Source organism: Podarcis raffonei, chromosome 8 (assembly GCF_027172205.1).
Source record: "Podarcis raffonei isolate rPodRaf1 chromosome 8, rPodRaf1.pri, whole genome shotgun sequence".
In the NCBI taxonomy this organism is placed as follows: Eukaryota; Metazoa; Chordata; class Lepidosauria; order Squamata; family Lacertidae; genus Podarcis; species Podarcis raffonei.
Genome location: NC_070609.1, coordinates 51,236,714 through 51,257,408, shown reverse-complemented (window position 1 = coordinate 51,257,408; position 20,695 = coordinate 51,236,714). Strand labels below are relative to the sequence as shown.

The following is a 20,695-nucleotide window of genomic DNA, read 5'->3' as shown; positions in this document are numbered from 1 at the left end:
GAGGCCCAATCCTTCCCATTTCATTTTGTAAGAAAAGTTGTTGCCACAGGGCAGCTTACATGTCCCGCAATAGGTGGCCATGCCAACTGCAATATGATGAAAGAGTTCTAGCTCTTATGGCTGAGAATTGGTGTCCGAGGTGAGGGCATGGAATTGATTTGCAGCTTCTGAAACACAGCATGGCTCCTGACAGTTCTTTCTGGTGTTATGTCCCTCCCCCTGGTCCAAAAAGGTTGGTAAACTGTATTGCTCCCTCAGATTCTGTGTGGTTCTGCATTAAACAGGTTTGCCACAAGAGGGCTCCCTCCCCCTAAGGAACGGTGCTCCTTGCTTAGCCCAGCTTTAGATGTGCTTTAGCTCCAGCAGGGGCATGGGGGGGGGAGGCTTCTGGGGTGATTGGTCTGGGCACATTTTCCTTGAGGCAGGGGGGTACTCACACCACCCTCCCCAAGCCAGCCTTGTGCGGCTTTGTGAGGCTGGTATCTGATCACATCCCATTCTTGGGCACTGCCTGGTCAGATTGTCAAAGCAGTGGCTCAGAATTGGGGCAAATAAGAGACCAACCTGACCCCATCCATTGGCCAGAGAATGAGCAGATGCAAGGAGCTGCCCTCCCCACTCTCTGCTCCCATTGCCTGTCACTCTGGGACTGTAGAAACAAGGAGAGAGGATGCTCTGGCCCCATCCGTCATCTGCTAAAGGAACAAGAGCTAGCAATTGCTATTCAAGCATGAGCACCAGCAAGGGGAGATCAGCCTGGCCGTTTTCAGACCACAAATGCCATCTTATGCAGCTTATTTCTCTGGCTTTAAAATAACACCCCCCTCATCTACCTTTCTCCTACTCTCCTCTCATTTTTTTTTTTTTAGTCTGCTTTGGGAAATGGCAAGTGTCTGAAAAGTGGAATAAAAATAGCAATAATAATCACAGTTGTAGTCTGCATCAAACCCACAATTCATTCCTTACTCATTTTAAAAAAGAAGCTTCCGCTTCTCGCTCCCCTCCCCCTGCTTGTCTGCAGAATTGTGATCCCACCATTCAGCTCTTTCTTAAGCAATTGGCTGTGCTTCTTCAGCACACAGAGGGCCCTTCATTTAAAAGTGAGTCTCAGGTTAACCCCTACATAGAGTCCTAGGGAGCTGCTTCATACCATTGGTCCATCTAGCTCAGTATTGTCCACACTCGTGGTCTTCAACTGGTCCAGACCCAAGTCCTACCTCTGACTCACAACCTGCAACATGGGACCCGCTGTCAAATGTTCACATTTGATTTATACTTAATGCACATTATTAATCCTAAAATAGCAATTCACAGAGCAGTATGCTTTAGCATTGCTATCAAATGAAATGCAGTGGTTGTTACACTTATTTTTAGTCAAAAGGCTGAGAAGCTGTTGAAAAAACCCAGTTTTTGCATTCTGGGAGAAGTTCAGAAAGCCATAGAAGTAGACTCAAAAGTGAACAGAGTGCCCTGCTCCGTACAGAGCTTCCTCTCTAGAAGCATAGATGTAGGGTGGTGGGGCATGTGCTTGGCCAGAAATATGTACGTTCTTAAAAATGGCTCATGCTTTTCTCCTGCCACGTTGTAGCACCCATGGAAATCAATAAAAGGTGTGTGTCATCAGACGAATGTGCCCTAACCTAGACATCACATGTAGTGTAGTCAGCCTTATCTAGAATCCGGCATGGCAGACATGCTGGAAGCCACCTAGTATAGCCTCTTGATCCACCTGTGGGTCCTGACTGACTGCTTAAAGGGCTGTGGCCTTCACTGATTGGCTGTGGCTTTCCATGGTTTCAGGCAAGCGTTTTCCCTAGCCATACCTGGATTGAACCTGGGACCTTCTGTGTGTGCAAGGCAGAGGCTCTACAGCTCAGCTGTGGTCCTTCCTCTCATGCTGTTGTGCCCCCAGCAACTGGTATTCAGTGGCGTACCAAGGTTATAATAGTGGCCATTAAAAAAAAGAGATTAGTGGCTGTTGGAGCTGTGGTCTAAAGTGCAGAGGCTTACAGGTGGATGCCAGGCTCTACAGGGCAGCTTTGGCCCAGTTTCAGTTTTGATATCTTTTCTGAACTGTAAGGCAGACCTGGATCTCATGTGTGTGCCTGCCTGTGTCTTCCTAGCTTGCCTCCTCTCTGCTGGGTAGCAGGCAGGGCTATGCAGGGGCCACAAAAAGCAGGAAACGGCTTCTACCTGCTGCCCCGGTGCTGGTCCTCTCGTACACAGAGCCCCTGTGCCGCAGCCAGCCAGCAAACGCAAGCAGGCAGGCTGAATCCCTTCCTAGGTCTGTTTGTGCAGGTGCCCATCACCGCCTCCGCATCCAAAGACAGGCTGTTCTTGAAATGCCACCGGAAGCTGCTAATGAGCTGCTTGATTAGCTAATTAATTGGCTAATGAGGAATGCTTGGACGGAGGCTGCGAGACGACAGCACCTGCCCGGATGGCGCTTGGCAGCTCTGTCGGGACCCTTGAGCAAGCTACGAGACTGGCAAGAAGGGGAAGGTGGTCACCCGGGCCTCTCGGCTGTAGTCAGAGGCGACCATGCCCTCCCCGGCCTTGCCTGGAGCTCCCCAGCAACAGATTTCAAAAAGGATCCTCTTCTCCGCTGGTGGAAGCTCAGGTGCCTCTTGCCATGTTCATGCATTTGACTCCAAAGAGAAAGGCAGCTGGTCTCCTTTGATCAGCAGTTAAACTTTTACTTAGACCTAGGAGTGTGCTTGGCACTACTGCAGTACAGAACATGTGAGGGGGTCCCCCACCAGTACTTAAGCACAGTGAGGATAGAAGGGGAAAGAGCAGAAGAGTGTTGGAGTAAAGGTTGCTCATGAATGACTCCAGAAGGGAGGAAACGTCTTGCTGGACTGTTGGGAGAGGATGCAAGAATGTCAGAAGAGCTCTGCTGGATCAGGCCAAAGCAGTCCAGTCCAGTCCAGCAGCCTGTTTGCTCAGTGGCCAGCCATAGGGCATAGGAAGCTGTCAAACCACTGGCCCATCTAGCTCAGTATTGCCCACACTGAATGGCAGCAGCTTTCCAGGATATCAGACAGAGTTCTCTCCCAGCCCTACCTGGGGATGTTGGGGATTGAACCTGGGACCTTCCGCATGCAAAGCAAGATGTCCTACCACTGAACTACAGCTCCAGATGCCCAAGGGAAGCCTGCAAGCAGGACCTGTGTCCTATAAAGGACCTACAAAGGTAGGGTAGCTGTTGTGATGGCCTCTTCTTTATTTGCTGGACTGCAGCTCCTACCAACTCTGGCCATTGACCAGGTTGGCTGGGAATGATAGGTAACTCGGTCCTCGGTGTTCTTGGAAGCCACACTTTGGAAGGTCTGTGAAGCTGATGAGTCCAGCTTGGTTGCCATGGGTTTGATGAGCATCGTGCCCTTTGCTTTTCAGTTATTGGGGTTGGAGGAACTGGGGCCAAAGCTACCAGACGGGGAACAGCTGGAAACACATTCATCGATAGTTCAGTTTAATTTCCTAAAGCATTTGGGCAAGGGTGCAGCCTGGTTTGTGGTAGGAGGGATGCAGCAAGAGCCTGATCTCTGGTGTGAACTTTCAACCAGTTAGATTCCATGAGGTCACCAAGACAAGGGAGGTGCTGGAGCTTCTACCAGCGCAACACGAGGAGGACAGGGAGTGCAAGCACAGCAGGCAGCATTTTGGGATGGTCCCCATTGCTAGGGTACCCATAGTCTGTTTGGCATGTCCCCTCCAAGTTCTTAAAGTCGATGGGTCCATCATCAGGAACTATTTTTTCACGGGCCATTGCATCCCGCACCTAGTGGGAAAGAAAGTTCAGTTAGAGTGGCAGTCAATGTTTGCCCTACTCACAATAGATCAACCAAAATCAATAAACCTGAGCTGTTCATATTCATTACCTTCAGTGGGTCTACTCTCAGCAAGACTAGCATTATATTCATCCCGTTGCAGGTTGCCTTATACTGAGTCAGACTATTAGTCCATTTGGTCTAGGACTGTCTACACTGACTGGCAGCACTTTCTAGCGTTTCAGGCAGGGAGTCCTTCCCAGGGATTGAACCTGGGACCTTCTGCCTGCCAGGCAGATGCTGTACCACTTCTTACAAAAAAAGCTATTCTGAAATGGGATGGTCTTGCATGCAAAGGAAGGAGCCTTATACTGTGGCAGATCCATTGGTCCATCTAGCTCAGTATTGTCAACACTGACTGTCAGTGGCTTTCCAAGATTCCAGGTCTTTCTCCCCTCACTTGCAGTGTCTCCCTGCTAGTGTTGAAGATCCAGCTGCCATTCTGGTTGACTGCTGCGTGTGGAATTGATGGGGTGTGAGCCATCTTCAGATAACAAAATGTCTTGGGCAGGGGGTTCGGATAAATAAGGGAAGAGACATGGTCAAGAGGGGAACAGTCCTAGCAGTGCAAAGCATTATCCGAGGCTTTCTGTGTCCCCCTCCCAACCCTTCTGCAGACAGAGTCTTGCTGGTCTTGGCAGTCTCACCTGCTCCACACTCTCAAAGACCCGCAGCAGGTTGTTGGTCAGGGCGTCTCTCACTTCCTTCTCTGTCCAGTTCCTCCTCAGAAGCTCTGCAACTAAGTCTGGGTATTTGGAGACATTTTCCAAACCATCTGGGACACTGTGTGGGCCAAAGAATGCCGGAACAAATCCAAGAAATGAGAGTTAAGAGTTCCCTGCACCTGGCAAAATCTCCTCATTTTACCCCAACAGAAGGGAAGCTTCAAGATGGGGCTGCATCTAGAAGGGTCAGCTCAGTAGCTTTTCTTTGATGGCTCATGCACCATGATCGGCTGTATACCCTTGGTCAGGGTTCAAGAAGCCAACAAGAGTCACCTCTGGGAACCCCTTGGCTCTTGGGTTGTATCTCTGAGATAGTTTTGGTGGAGCCACATATGCATATACAGTGGTACCTCGGGTTACATACGCTTCAGGTTACAGATGCTTCAGGTTACAGACGCTTCAGGTTACAGACTCCGCTAACCCAGAAATAGTACCTCGGGTTAAGAACTTTGCTTCAGGATGAGAACAGAAATCGTGCTCCGGCGGCACAGCGGCAGCGGGAGGCCCCATAAGCTAAAGTGGTGCTTCAGGTTAAGAACAGACCTCCAGAACAAATTACCGTATTTTTCGCTCTATAACACGCACCCGACCATAACACGCACGTAGTTTTTAGAGGAGGAAAATCCGTAGGCATGCCACCCGTAGGCATTCCCTCCATAACACACACAGACATTTCCCCTTACTTTCTAGGAGGAAAAAAGTGAGTGTTATGGTGCAAAAAATACGGTAAGTTCTTAACCCGAAGTACCACTGTAATAGACATGCAACCATTGCAGCCTTCATGCTCCCAAGCACCCTTATTTTATTCTCTCTATTTATAAATCATCTCACATCCAAAGTGGTGTACAATACAAGAAAATGAGATGAAATACAAAAGAGACAGAGTTGAAAAATAATAATTCCATAACAACAATTGTACAATTAATAAAATGAGTGGATCACTGATGGGATTGGGCTACATGATCTTTGAGAGACCTTCCAATTGTGTGATCTATAATTATGCAACATGTGGACCTTCAATATCTGGGACCATTGTGTCACCCCACAACCATCACTGTAACAAAAAGGGGGCTAAGTAAATTTTAAAATTAACTTGCGGGGGGGGGGTGTCACTAGTCAGTTACTTATGGTCTCCAAGTGGTCAAGTGAACTCTGATCGGTGAGGCATGAATATCTACTATGGCCAGGCTTTGGAATGATTCGGCCCAGGTCAGCCTGACAGACTCAAAAACGGACATATCTGGGGTATCTGATATACCCTTCTATCCCCTCTACCCCCCTTCCTCTGATACCTGGGAACACCATCATAGTCTCCTCCAAAGCCAACTGCCTCTGGTCCAGCAACACGCTTTACGTAGTCCATGTGGTCTGTGGGCAAGAAGTCTGGGAGGTCACCTTCACTGCTTTTGTGTGCTTTGATCCCTCCCACCCCACCTCCTCCGGTGTGCCCTAACCCCACCCTCTCTGCCTCACCTGCAACCTGTGTAAGGTTGGCTTTGGAGCTACAGGACACATAGGTGTTGTAGAAGTTCACCATCACAAGGCCACGGGTCTTGTTCTGTAGAAGGGAGGCAGGGGAGCCATTTCAGAGAAAGCAGGTTCCTGGGAAGAAACTGGCACTCTAAGACAGGACTAGGCAGGCTTATGGTTTGTGGGATCCAATTTGGGGGTGATGTTTTTTATGAGAACCCCCAAGATCCACCAAGCAGAGCCATGTGCAAAATACAGGCCACTTAGAATTAAGGAAGCCCAGGCATAGGAATTACTTCTGGTATGCAAAAAACAAATCCCTGGGCTTGGAATTCAGTCATTCTAACCAAATGGAACAAAAATCCACTCCTAATTGCCCCAAGGTTGCCCCCTCCCCATTTCAGCAGTATTATGTGTGTAAGTTTGCTGCTGCTATTATTAACCCAGGTACTGCTAACCTATTTGGACCAGTGGATACCTTTGGAATTTTGAGAGAAAGTTGGGAGCGCCAGTCACAAAATGGCTGCCATGGGGACCTTGGTGCTGCCTCATATCCTTAAGTCTTGCCCTACTCACATCTCTGGTACAAGGTCACTTTATAGCAGTCTGCACCACCCTGGTACCCTCCAGAAATTTAGGACTACAACTACCAACCATTTTGTGCTGTCAAAGAGTCATGACACAAAAGGAAAAGGCACTGTGGGGGGAGGAGGAAAAAGGCAAGCTCAGGCATTAGTTCTTTGGGCAGGAGCTGATGGGAATTGTAACTATACCCCAAAACAGTTGGAGGGAACCAGGATGACACAGGTTACCTTGCAACACACATCATAGTCTTTCTCACCACTTCGCGGAGGACATCATCTGGCACATTGCGCCGGTGTTTGCAGATGGCATAGGCAGAGGAGTGGCTGAATATCACAGGTGCTCTGGAGACATTCAAAGCGTCTTTCATTGTCTTCACAGAGACGTGAGCCAAATCCACCATCATTCCCAGACGGTTCATCTCCCTGACCAAGCGCTTTGAGGGAGGAAAAACAGGGCAAGGGGAGGAGAGAGAGAGAAATTGGGTGCAGGGTAACCAGTGGGTCTCTTTGTATTTTCTGAAGTTTTATGATCAAGAGGAGAGGGGAGTTTACCAAGCAGCTACAGGATGTGAGGACAAACCCGTCAAACTGTCACTTACCATGAGATAGACACTCACTGAGTAGATTGCCAAGCTTAAAAATCACTATTTGGGAGGGGAGGTTTTCCAAAAAAAGCTCAACAATTTTGGTTGCTTTCTATGGCAACCCTACCTAAAATCCTTTGCCTATTAGGGGCCACCTCACATTTTCTTCAAAAATTTTTGTTTTGCACAGGTAACTACCATACCTGTTATCAAATTTTTCAAAAGTAGAGGGTCCGTGGCTTTTGAAAAATAGGGGGTCCTAAGTAATTAGCTAATTGGGAACCACTGCCCTAAGTTGTGGCATTCCTTCCCCACGCAGATGTGTCTGGCTTACTATGCAGCTTTCAGCAAATACTGAAGATGTACACCTTTGACAACTGAGGTGTGCATTTTCAGGGCCCACTCTATTCTTGTTAATGTAGCCTGTTTTAACTTTTTAATTCTGAATTTTAAATTGTTGCACCCCACCCTGGGATCTGATGGTGAAGGACAGGTGATGATGATGATGATGAAGAAGAAGAGGAGGAGGAGGAGGAGGAGCCACTGCCCAACAGGGGAGTAGATTGCCTCAGAAGAAATTTTCAAACAGAGATTGGGTGGTCAGGGATTCTTTAGCTCTGATTCCTGAATTGGCCTTGATTATTGTTGGCATCCTTTACAACTCTCCAGTTCTGTGGTTCTATGACGATGATGATATCACTCAAAGCATATCCACTTTCTTCCTATCCTTAGCTAAATCAGGCTAATGGGGGGCGGGTAGCAGCTTGCTAAAGTGTGACAGGGGCTCATACAATTGTCACATTGGGAGTTGAACCTGAGCAAACAGGAAGGACCACAGCTCAGTGGCAGAGGATCTGCTTTGAATGCAGAAGGTCCAATCCCTAGCACCTCCCAGCAGGGCTGAGAAAACAAACTCAGACCGAGAGTCAGACTGAGGAATGTCATATATTTCCATCAAAACTTGCTAGAGAGCTTCCACTCACCTTCCCAAATTCAGTCAAGCCATTGTGAACTGGTTCCTCATCCGGAGTGTCCACCAGCCAGTTATCAGCCCTGCCGAATGTTATAAAAGTTTTGGTTAATACACACTGTCTTTTATGCATGTGCATAAGGGATGCATGTAGATAGGTGCATAATCCCAAATATCCCCTTCCTGTCTTCAAATAAAATTACATTCACCCAAAACATCTCCTCTAAACCACAAGACTAAAACAGAAATACAGAGCAGGAGAACGGCTAATTATTTTATTGCTTTACAGTGTAATGTAAATCGCTTTGATATATAGTCGTACCTCAAAAGTCAAACAGAATCCGTTCCAGAAGTCCGTTCGACTTCCGAAAAGTTCGGAAACCAAAGCGTGGTTTCTGATTGGCTGCAGGAAGATCCTGCAGCCAATCGGAAGCTGTGGAAGCCCCATTGGACATTCAGCTTCCAAAAGAATGTTCGAAAACCGGAACACTCACTTCGGGAGCCAGAATGTTCGACTCCCAAGGCGTTCGGGAGCCTAGGTACAACTGTATTTCTATGAATAGTGGTATATTAATATTCTGATAAATAAATAAAGGAACTGCATTCTGTATTTGCTCAGACACGCTTGCCCAGTGCTGTGGGGCTGGGCCCTGATATTGAAAGCAGACTACGCCCTGGTGAGACCAGGCACAAAGCAAGCCTCTAGCAAAGGCAGCCTTACCAGGGTGTGTTGCAGCTGTGGGTGAGGGTCATGTAGCGCACCCCCAGCTGGTAGAAGGTGCGCAGGACGGCCATGCTGCTGTCTATCGAGTGCCCACCCTCCACGCCAATCAGACTGGCCACCCGTCCATTGGTGAAAGCATTCTGGATACCTGCAAGGAAAACATCTCCTGTGGGCTTCTAACACCAAACAAGATATGAGGAATCTGCAGAGGGTGGGGTCAGGACAGGTGTGGGAGGTGGAGGCACTCTAAATCAGCCCGTTATCACCAAGTAACCCATTGTGGGATCTAATGGGAATATAATCTCTTCAATAGGAGGGAGAATTTTGGCAGGGGCTGCTTCTGTGTCCAGTCCTGGGCCCCACAGTTTAAGAAGGACATGGACAAGCTGGAATGTGTGCAGAGAAGGGTGACCAAGATGATCAAGGGTCTGGAAAGCAAACCATATGAGGAATGGCTGAAGGAGCTGGGTATGTTTAGCCTGGGGGGAAAAGAGACTAAGAGGTGACATGATAGACATCTTCAAATACCTGAAGGGCTGTCACATGGAAGATGGAGCAATCTTGTTTTCTGCTGCTCCAGAGGGTAGGACCCAAACCAATGGATCCAAAGTACAAGAAAGGAGATTCTGACGAAACATGAGGAAGACTCTTTTGATGGTGAGAGCTATTTGGCAGCTGAATGGACTACCTTGGAAGGCGGTGGACTCTCCTTTGCAGGAGGTTTTTAAACAGAGGTTGGATAGTCAGCTGTCAGAAATTCTTAAGCTGTGATTCTTGCTTTATTTATTATTTATTTATAAAAAAATTATATAGGGCTGCATCATTAAAATATATCATAGCAGTATACAACAATATAAAAACATAAAACCAATCAATAACATCATAAAAAGTTAAAAGCAAATTAAAAGCAAAAATAAAAACAGGGGGGGGGGAATCAATAGACCATTATTGGGAATGTACGCTTAATTGCCTGCATAGTTTTCAGCACCCATTTAAAAGTTGGTACATAGCACACCTGATGAATCTCTATTGGCAGGAGGTTCCTCAGGGAGAATCCTTTGCAGATGTTGGACTAGATGACCCTATGGGCCCCTTCCAACGTTGCAATTCTGTGATTCTATGATTCTCCCACCACCAAAGCACAACCATGGGGAATGTGGCACCTGCTGAAATTGTCCCTACTACGAATGGTAGCCTGTATTCAATTGAATCCTGCAGCCCCACTGGCCTTCCTGCTCCATCACAGATAGGAATGGGGCAGCAGCCAGCCTCCCTGCCCTGGGACTTCTCAATTTTGTCAAGGTCTTGCCCTGTGTTGAATTGTTGCAGGTCAGGCTGAAAGAATGTGTTCCCATCCTGGGCTACCCATCTCCAGCCTGGGAGAAGCTCTTCTGTCTAGGTTGTTTTCCTCTCTTACCTGCACTGCTACTGACACACTCAAAGTCATCCGGGTAGTGGTGACACATGCGATGGATGACGTCAATCTGCTCTAAGGTTCTCTTGACAGCATCTTTGTTCTGGGTTTCGCAGGGCACATAGGCAGCCCAGAACTGAGCAAGGAGAGAGGAAAGCAAAAAGGAAGGTGTCCAAGGGCTAGGAAAACTGCCTCTTTCATGCACACTCCCCCCCCCCCCCCCGCAACCATGGAATGAGCTGCTGGGATGCCATGGAACATCAGCAAACATTCTAACTTCTGGTGAGGGAGAACCAGTCTGTAGAATCTTGACAAGACAATGCTTGCTCCAATCACTTAGTCCACGTACGGTTTTGCACTGAGTGTAGGGACAGGAAGTTCTGTGTGTTGTTTGTGGTAAGAAAGGGAGCATATAGTGGAGTTTCATCTTCCACAGAATGGGTCTCTCATACACTAAAGGTAAAGGTAAAGGACCCCTGGATGGTTAAGTCCAGTCAAAGGCGACTATGGGGTTGTGGTGCTCATCTCGCTTCAGGCTGAGGGAGCTGGCATTTGTCCACAGACAGCTTTCCGGGTCATGTGGCTGTTAGAATTCCTGCTCCGTGATTGCAGTCATGGGATTGTTGTCTATCACATGATGGTATATATTTTGACTCCACAAAGTGGGATGTGACGGAGACAGGATGTTTGTGTTACTGTGTTCCATGATGTGGGACTATTGTCTTTTGTTCTTTTTCTCTTTGCTATCTGATGCTAGAGAGAGAGGGAGCCATGTTGCAGTGCTCCGTGTGTGTTTATATGTAAATAAAGTAGATTAGCCAAAATGCTGAGTTGCTAAGGTCTGTCACACAAGCTGTGAGGACTCTGGATCCCTAACCACTGTTGGCATCAGTCGCTGTGATGTTCAGGCTGAAGAAAGCTTTTGAAGCTCCTGAACGATCGACCAGGAGGGAGGGAACATGCCAGTTGGGCATGTGTCTCTGCCATGGTCCTACTCGAGTGTAGGACAAGCTCCTGTCAGTGGCCAGCATGACTAAACCTCTACTGGGGCACAGAGGGCTGAGATGAGTGCCAGAGTGCACGGAAACACTGTTTACCTTCCCACCATAGGAGTACCTGTTTATCTACTTGCACTGTTATGCTTTCAAATTGCTAAGTTGGCAGAAGCTGGGACAAAGCAAAGGGAGCTCACCCTGTTGTGTGGATTCAAACCACTGACCTCCTGATCAGCAAGCCCAAGAGACTCAGTACTTTAGACCACAGCGCCACCCGTGCCACCTGGCAGCTGGGAAAGAGCCTGAACACAACCAACGTAGCATTAAGTTAGCCACTTAGTGGTATACTTGCTGTACTGATGTGATATTGTGGCACATGGGAAAACACAAATGCATTACCAAATATTTTTCTCTGAAAAATAACCTGTAGGGGTTGGAAACTTGCCAAGTGTCCGAATAATCAAATGGTTTGACAGAAGCGCACATTTCACCTGTTCTATTTTTCTGTCTCTTCCCCACTGTTTATACCTGTGCTCCCACGTGTCCAAGACGCAGCTTTGGGATGTTCGTGTGAGTGTCATTCAGCGTGGTCAGATTTGCAGACTTCAGAGACAGTTGGTTGTTGAATTTTTTCAGTAACTGCCAAGGTAAGTCATTGTGCCTAGAACAGGAGAGGGTAAAATAACAATAAGTCAGCAGGCTGAGCACTACACAACTTAAGCTGCTTTTTTCCAGAGAAGGGCATAGCTAGGCTACCAGCCAAGGCTGATAGAAGGCACCATCAAGGCAACTTGAGCCTCAAATGATAGGAGTGGATCCAATGCATACCTCCAAACTCTGCACCTGCTCTTCCAGAGAGAGGGTAACCCCACCCAGTGCAACCAGCATTCTACCCATCTGGTCCAGGGAACCACCCACTAAACATGCCTTAGTTTTATCTGCCTTAATTTTTCATATATTGGCTCTCATCCAGTCCATTACTGAGGCCAGACATAAAGCGAGCACATCTGCTGCCACACCTGCAGATGTAAAAGGAGAAACACAGCTGTGTGATACCTGCATATTGCTGTCAACACAATCCTAAACTTTGGGTTATTCCACTTGAAGGATGGCTTGACCAAGAAATGTATTCTAGAGTGAATTCCATAACTTCGCAAGACATCTGCTTACTCCTGCCCCTATCTACTCCATGGAATGGTGCGGCTGCTGAGTCTTATTTCCGCTCAGGTGACTGGATTGTGCTCACTTGAAGACAGCAGGCTAGTTGGAGGTGGATACAGGGAGAGAGACAGGCTGTGTAGCATACAAAACTCTAACCTCCAATAGTGGGAATAGAGCGGCAAGGGTGGAAGGCTTAGGAGGAACAGCCAGAGGACTGCTACCCTTGTACCTCAACACCTGCTGCTGCCTGAGGCAGACGCCTCACTTTGCCTAATGGTAGGGCAAAGCTTATATATAAATGAACTCCTCCAACTTTTCAACTTTGGAAACAGTCCTATGCTCACCTTCCTAGGAAGGAATAAAAAAGAAAAGAGCTTGTGAGTCATTGTATATGATTTTTATTTTCCCATTACCATCTACCCTCAAAAAGGAAAATAAATGACTAAGCTAGACATTTCCACTTTCCAGTCTGTTACTCTGTCCAGCCCTTTGTGAAAATAGGACTTGCTATTAACTTTCCAGCTGTGTTTTGTGTTCTGAAAAGGATATTCACAGCATAATCCTATGCATGCTGACTTGGAAGCAGGGATGGGCAAATATGCCAATTTTGGTTTCTTTCAGTTTCCCACTTTTCCAAACTTAAGTTCAGTTTGCTACATTTCCACATGAGTTTGAAACTTTTTTCTGATCTCTATAAGTTCTCTTGAAAATTCCTCAGCATTATTGTGTGAATTTTTCCCTGTTCCCTACACATTTTAACATGCTATTTTGCCTTACACAATTTTCTGTAACACAATGCATTTTGGAATGTGATTTTCACTATTATATGCACTTATATGCATACATTTATATGCATTTTTGTTCACATTATGTGGCTGTTGACTGTGTAAAAAAATTTGGATAAAGGCAAATTTTGAAGGGTGTTTTAGTTCTCATACTGTTTCCAAAAATGCAAATAAGGTGAGTTTGCCTGCGAATGCAAATTGAATTAAGCTTGTTCACCATTACTATGTAGAAGTAAGTCCTACTGTGTTTAATGGAGCTTACTCTCTAGTAAATATTTGTAGGACAGCAGCCTTAATGACAGGGTAATGCGCTCATTAGTTTTTTCTACAGCCATTAGGAGGTGTACATCTTCTGATAGCTTTAAAAGGGCACACAGAGAAAGAGAACATGCTAAAACTCAATTTCTACAGGAGGAGGAAAAGAAAGACAGTATCTCTAAGTCAATCATTCATGGGATTCCTTTGAACAAGGACCTGGAAATCGACCCTGCAAGCCTTAATGGAAATACTTCGGCAAAGGGAATTGAAAGAGTGATAGATCCACTTGACTTCAGTAGCACTCTCAAGAGATGATCCTGAATGCCTGAGCTGGCCCAAGAGGCCATTTCACACATGCACACCATGACAAAACTGCAAAACCCATGTTAACCACCCACAAACCACTTAACACTGAGGTGACAGCTGTACATAACACCCTGCATTTAAAGTATGTCCCCCCCCCCCGAAAAAGAATCCCGTGATTTGTAGTTTGTTAAGGGAACTAGCAACTATAACTCTGTGAGGGGTAAACTACAGTTTGCATTATTCTTGAGGCGGCGAATTTGCTTTTGGGGGACGGCAACAGCAGCAGTCCCCTGGCTGTTCCTCCTAAGCCTCCCACCCTTGCCACTCTATTACCCCCATTGGAGGACAGAGTTTTGTATGTTACTCAGCCTGTCTCTCTCCCTGCCTCCTCCTCCAACTACCCTGCTGTCTTCAGGCAAGCACTACCCAGTCACTAGAGTGGAAATAAGACTCAGCAGCCATACCATTCAGTTTCCGTGGAGTGGATGGGGCAGGGGTAAGCAAGCGTCTTGCTAAGCTATGGAATTCACTCCCTGCAATGCATAGTGATGGCCACCAACTTGGGTGGCTTTAGAAGAGGATTAGACCAATTCATGGCGGATAAGGCTTGCAATGGCTATTGACCCTGAAAGCTATGTTTTACCTCCACTCTCAGAGGCATAATGCCTCTGAATACCAGGTTCTGGGAATCACAAATGGGGAGAGCGCTTTTGTACTCAGGTCCTGCTTGCAGCCTTCTCAAAGGCATTTGATTGGCAACTGTGAGAATAGTAGGACTTAAACAGGCCTTTGATCTCATTCAGTTTTATGGCTCTTCTCATGTTCTTGGTTTGTTTTGACTTTTGCAGCAAACTGGCAATGGGCCAGCCCAGTTTTTACAGACATCGTGATTAGGTCATAATAATGACATAAATGGCCATGCTTTGGAAATTATATGCAGGGCCAAAGTCTAGTCAAATTTCCTTTATGATTCCGAGTAACTGCAAAGAATTCCTGCATTGGACTAGATGACCCTGAGGGTCCCTTCCAACTCTAGAATTTTATGATTCTTTCCCAAGTGAAACACCTAGTGCTCTTATTGCTTTCTTGGTTGCTAGGACTGCTGCCTTTTTCTCTTCCATGGCCTCATTTCTTGCTCTCTTAGGCATGCTGATGGGACTTTTACTCTCCAGTCTTGTTTGCCTCCTGCCTATCCAGTTCAGTTGGAGCTCCATGTTTTGTTTTGTTTTTTAAAAAACTCAAAGCAGTTTACAAAAAGATAAATCCATAAAATCAGGGAAAATTTACAATACATTAAAACATACAAGAAGTTCAAATATAAAACAGATTAAAATTCACGGGAACATTTCTAAGCATCTAGGTACTGGGCTACTTTTGATGGGAGAGCAAGCTATACTTCCTCCTCCTAATAGAGTGTGAAAAGAATGATTTTTATGTACACCACTTAGAAACTTTGGTAATTAAGTGGCATATAAATACCTTAAACAAACACCATCAGGGGCCTCAGCTGGATCAAGCCATGGGCCCATCTAGTCCAGCTGTTCTCACAGTGGCCAACCAGATGCCTTGAGGGCAAGCTGGCAAACAGGACCTGAGTGTAACAGGACTCTCCAAACTTGTGAACCCCAGCCACTGGTTGACATAGGCATATTGCTCTGACATTGGAAGAAGACCAAAACCATTGTGTCTAGTAGCCAATGAGAGCTTTCTCTCAATAGACTTGGTAGCACCCAAACTGGATATTCTCAAGATGGGAGAGTTGCCCTGCATATGCTCAGATGCTCCTTTGCCTAAGTCAATTTTAAACAGCAACAGCACCACCACCACCACATTCCCTGGCACTGTGTCCTATATGGCAGAATTTTTGGAATCAGAAAGCAGCAGGCTGAGGCCTCTGAGATGTGCTAATATCTCAGAGGGCTTGGCCTGGCAGGGAGGCAAGAGCTCTTAATTTCATAATTGCAAGGCTACCTACCTGTACTTATTGTTCTTATTCCAGAGAGAATGACAGGTTTGAATGGCACCAAAGGGCAGTAATTTGCCCATTTGCCTGCTAATGATTAACTTGGAGAACAGCTTCTACAGCTGCTATTAAGCCCAAACCTCCAGGTCAGTGCCCTAAAAGCCTGGGAGTCATTCCCTTATGGACCTTCCCAGTTCAGGCACCTTCTGCATCCTTCCTTCCGCAGGGTTACTGCTTTTACAACAAGGTATTTCTGGAGGACAATGTGTGAACCAGCCCTTCTGTGATGTTTCAAAAGGCCCTTGAAAATGCAAAGAGGGTTGGGGACAGTATCCCATCTGATCCAGACTCTGGGAAGACCTCTTTGGAGTAAGAGGCTTGGGACCCCATGGAGAACCTCCCCACAACTGAAGATCTGGAGGAACCCACCATTATCCAAAGGGCAGCCTGAAGTGTCTCACCTCAGGGTGCACCTTTCCTGAGGCCTAAATGACCCCTCTGGCCACATGCTGAGCCTGCCTTGAACCCTAATTAGGAACATAGGAAGCTACCTTCTCCTGAGTCAAGCCATTGGTCCATTTAGCTCAGTACAGTGGTACTTCGGGTTATAGACGCTTCAGGTTACAGACGCTTCATATTACAGACTCCGCTAACCCAGAAATAACACCTCAGGTTAAGAACTTTGCTTCAGGATGAGAACAGAAATCATGCAGTGGCAGCACGACAGCAGCAGGAGGCCCTATTAGCTAAAGTGGTACCTCAGGTTAAGAACAGTTTCAGGTTAAGAACGGACCTCCAGAGCGAATTAAGTTCTTAACCCGAGGTACCACTGTACTGTCCACCCTGACTGGCAACAGTTCCCTCAGGGTTTCAGGCAGGATCCTTCCCCAGCCCTGCTTGGATTGACCACGAGATCTTCTGTATGTCCTTTCCCCCAGAAGGCATAGGAAGGAAGTGTGGTCTTACCCATCTATCACAGGTGATGTCGTCATGATTCTCTCTGCCTCCTGCTGATACTGATCTGCTGAGCAGAGCAAGAGGCAGGAGAGGAGCAGGAAAGTAGCTTTCAGGAGCATCCTGGTGCGTGGCAGGCTGGACTACACCTCCCTTTGCTGAAGTTTCTCTTGTGGCCCTGAAACTTTTCCTGCAGCAGGTGATGCAAAAGAGGAATTCCAGGGAACCTCTACTTGCTACAAAGAGTGATCGGTTTCTTGGACTGACGCACCAGGAACAGACAAGCAGGTGCAAACTCTGGGTTGTACTTGCCACCTGCAGCCAGTAAATAACAGCTTGGGAGGAGCCACAGAACAATATCAGCTGCTTGGGTTCACTGTATCTCTTAGGGCACCGTGCCCATTACAGTTATGGTTGCGTTGCCTCAAAAAGAATGCTGTAGAACTGGAGAAGCTTCAGAAGCAGGCAACCAAAATGATCAAAGGGATGGAGAAACTTCTGCAAGAGGAAAGGTTGCAACATTTTGGGCAGCTGAGTTTAGCGGAAAGGCAAACATGGAGGTGTGGGACATGATATTGACATGTACATAATTATAGATGGTAGAGCTGAATGTTGACATGTTCAGGGCAGACAAAACAAAGTGCTTCTTCACACAATGCAGAGCTAAATTATGGCATTTTATCCCATTAGAGATAGGGCCTGCACTGCCATGAGCTTTGTTGAGGCAGGTCTCCTCAAGCAGCACTCGGTGTGTGTGCGTGCGTGCGTGCGTGCACGCAGAAGACTTGGATTTGGGTGCCCCACCCACCTCTTGTCTCCTACATGCTTGGACACGGTGGTGATCCCTCCTCTTTCTCCTGGTCTGGGCACAATTTCAGTGGCAAATGTGAGGGATGGGGAAGGTGTGTGTGGAGAGTGATGCAATCCCACCTGATGGTAACTCACCTGGTGGCTTTCTTCTCCTCCCAGAAAGCAGCCCCGCTTGGTGGTGGCTCCAGGCAGGTAGGAGCAAGTCCATGCCACTGACTGCTGGTGGAGGGCAGGGCTGGTAGAGACAGGCATCCTCCTTGATCTTGTGGTTGCATTTTCAGTGGGTGGCCTATGCCTCACAGAGCCAGGTGAGGGGTTGGCCTGCCTGCCTGCCTGCCAGCCATGGCTGTTTCTGCTCCTGCCACTGCTCATTGCTGGTGGGGCTGCAGAGAAGCAAGAGAAGGAAGGCAAGAGTGAAAGGAGAAGAACAACTCTTCTCTGTGTTTTCCTCATTAAGAGAAAAAATACCCCTTTTCTCATTTTTCTCCAAACTTTGTTTCTTCTCTGCTGCCCTCATCCTGTTGATCAGGTCTAGTGTGTGAGAAGATTGACTGGAGGCGAGAGAGTCCTGTTAGTCCTGTTGTGGTTTGTATGTGGGCATTATAGCAGCTTGGCAGCTAGATTTTTGTGTTTTTCCTTGCCATTTTGTGCCCCCTTGGAGCAGCAGCTCTTCAGCAGCATCTTTGCTTCCTACTGGAAGCTCCAGAAAGGTGGCAGCCATTTTGCGGCTCCTCTCATGGTGCTCCCCCGAATTGCACCCCCTTAGCAGCAGTACTTGCCTGTTACCATAGCTGCTCTTCACCCAGCTGTGTGGCTGCCTCTCTCTCCTGGCACTCCCCCCACCACCCTTACCTCCCCTAGCCAGAAGAGTTTTAGTGATCTAGTCCTGGCAGACAGTTACCCCTCACAGAGCGATGGTTTCCAGCCCCCTTAACAATCTCACTTTCCATAATTTTCGGGGTGTTTCTGTGTGTCCATTTTCTTGCTTGTCTCAGGTGGCAAAACGGCTTGGACAAATTCACATAGGATAAGACTATCAATGGCTTCTAGTGGTGATGGCTATGCTCTGCCTCCATAGTCGGAGGATAAAGCCATAATGCCAGTAGACTGTCAGTTGCTGGAAATCACAAGAGGGGAGAGTGCTGCTGTTGCATTCAGGTTCTGCTTTGTGGCTTCCCATTGGGGCATCTGGTTGACCATTGTGAGAACAGGTTACTGCACTAGATGGGGCATTGGCCCAATCTAACAGCCAGGCTCTTTTTATGTTATTATGCGTTAGTTACATTGAGATTGGATCACTGTGACACGGTCTGTTTGTTACCGCCTCTGAAGGGTGTTCAGAAACATCAGCTAGCTCATAACGTTGCAGCAAGGTTCTTAACTGCTACAGAATTTGGGGGACATAAATCTCCACTTTTATACTATCTTCACTGGCTGCCCCTTCATTCCTGAGAACAATTCAAAGTACTCATTTTTTACCTTTAAAGCCATGAAAGATCTGGCACCTGGATATCTGAAGGACCAGGAGACCTGAAGACAGGGCTTTTTTTTTCAGCCACTGCTCACCAGAACTCAGCTCCAGCACCTCTCAGGTGGGCGCCATTGTCATTCGAAGAGAACAATGGAAAAGTTCATGGTGAGCAATCTGGCTCCTCTTTCTCTAAAAAATAAATAAATCACTTCCTGAATGACATTAAATGACATTAAATGACCTATACACTTTGATCAGTGGGAGATGCCTCTTTTTATTTCGAAGTGTTCTTTCCTCTTGGCACTCAGGTGATGGCTTGATGAGCAGTCACACCTAGCCTGTGTCACTACCTGCAGATAAGTAACTTTGATAGCAGCTGTAAATCTAATTGCTATCTTTTGAGAGTTGTGGTGGTAGTACACACCAGAGCACTAAGGCGCATGTTGTTTGCAAATATCCGATTTTGGCTGCCTTCACGCAGCAGTATACAGTATTTCATTTTCAGGACTTTCCCCTGACTGTTAAGTTCCACATTATATTTGAGCTTTCACAAGGCATAAAAGTCACATCTGGAACTATAGTGGAATATAATGCAAGTTTCTAGTGCCCATGTAGAAAGAAATAGCAAAACATCGATAATACAAATATAGCAACAGTAATAATGACCCGCCCCCGTTCTGCTGACAGCAATGTGAACACGGAAGCATAAAATACAGAAATATTGTTTGTTGGATTCCAGAATCAAGTACAGCATGAAGTTTGGAGCTCCAGATGCTGCTTCTATATCCACCTGGGATGCACTGAATCGACTTTAAACTGCTGTGTGTGCACAGCCTGAGTTGGAAGCAAAAGGGACAGTAGTTGCACCCATGGCTAAAAGTGTTTCTGCTTTACTCTTGAGCACAGTCATTTATGGCAGCCTTCCCCAGCCTGGTGCCCTCCAGATGTTTTGAACTACAACTCCCATCAGCCCCAGCCAACACAGTCCAAAACATCTGGAGGGAACATTGGTTTGTGGCATTTGTACTCCCAGGGCTGACTCTATAATGAGTCAAGGTGAGACGGGCACTTCAGTGGCAGAATGGGAGGGGTGGCAGATTTGGATCAGGGTCCTAGCTCGCTTCCATTCCTCCTGACCCGACTGGGCTGATTGGCATCTGCAGACTGAGAGCATGGAGGCAGTTCTTTGATGCTCCACCTTATTGTGCGTTGGAGAGATCCTGGCTCAAAGAGATCTGGGCTCATTTGACATCTCCTGCCCTCCCTCCCAGTTCACTCCTCCTGATGCAGGACCCCTTTCTCTCTCTTTTCCTTCCCCCAATCCTTGAAGAATGTGGGTGGCCTAAACTGTGGGGGCTTGAAGAAGCGCAGAGTGGGTGGGCAGGGCGGAAATTTATAGTCTATATATCATTGCTGGCTCCATATCCTGGGGCTGTAATGAATGGGTCTCTTTGACAAAGCTGAGCCAGCCAAGGTTCTTCCTGGCCAGGTGAAATATACTCAGAGTCGCAAAGTGATTTCATGCTCTTTATTCAGCTCATAGTGGTGAAGAGGAATGAATGAAAGTCCCCTCAAAGTATCTGCTTTATATACATTATTTACACAATGGGCTGCACATGATTGGCTACTTCCGGAATTCTACTGTAAGCCAATCAGGTTGTGGATTCACTTCTATCTGGAGCATGATT

At 47.0% G+C, this 20,695-nt stretch overlaps 1 protein-coding gene across 1 annotated transcript; it reads right to left on the bottom strand.

Annotated features, from left to right (window-relative positions):
- Positions 1 to 1,337: 1,337 nt before the first annotated feature.
- DPEP1 (dipeptidase 1) lies at positions 1,338 to 17,028 on the bottom strand. The gene is made up of 10 exons (XM_053400030.1): positions 16,739 to 17,028; positions 11,828 to 11,960; positions 10,308 to 10,440; positions 8,888 to 9,038; positions 8,180 to 8,249; positions 6,870 to 7,046; positions 6,032 to 6,116; positions 5,851 to 5,926; positions 4,481 to 4,616; positions 1,338 to 3,784 (listed from the first exon to the last, which is right to left on the bottom strand). Exons 1-10 carry the CDS (start codon positions 16,846 to 16,848, stop codon positions 3,614 to 3,616), a joined length of 1,242 nt encoding a protein of 413 aa, XP_053256005.1. The 5' UTR covers positions 16,849 to 17,028; the 3' UTR covers positions 1,338 to 3,613.
- Positions 17,029 to 20,695: the final 3,667 nt, after the last annotated feature.

Coding starts and splice junctions, on each gene's coding strand:
- DPEP1 (XM_053400030.1), bottom strand. CDS start 16,848: ATGCTCCTGAAAGCTACTTTCCTGCTCCTCTCCTGCCTCTTGCTCTGC. Junction 7,047..8,179: donor GCTTGACTGAATTTGGGAAG/GTGAGTGGAAGC, acceptor CCTCCCTCAAAG/CGCTTGGTCAGGGAGATGAA. Junction 6,117..6,869: donor ATGATGTCCTCCGCGAAGTG/GTGAGAAAGACT, acceptor TCCCTTCTACAG/AACAAGACCCGTGGCCTTGT.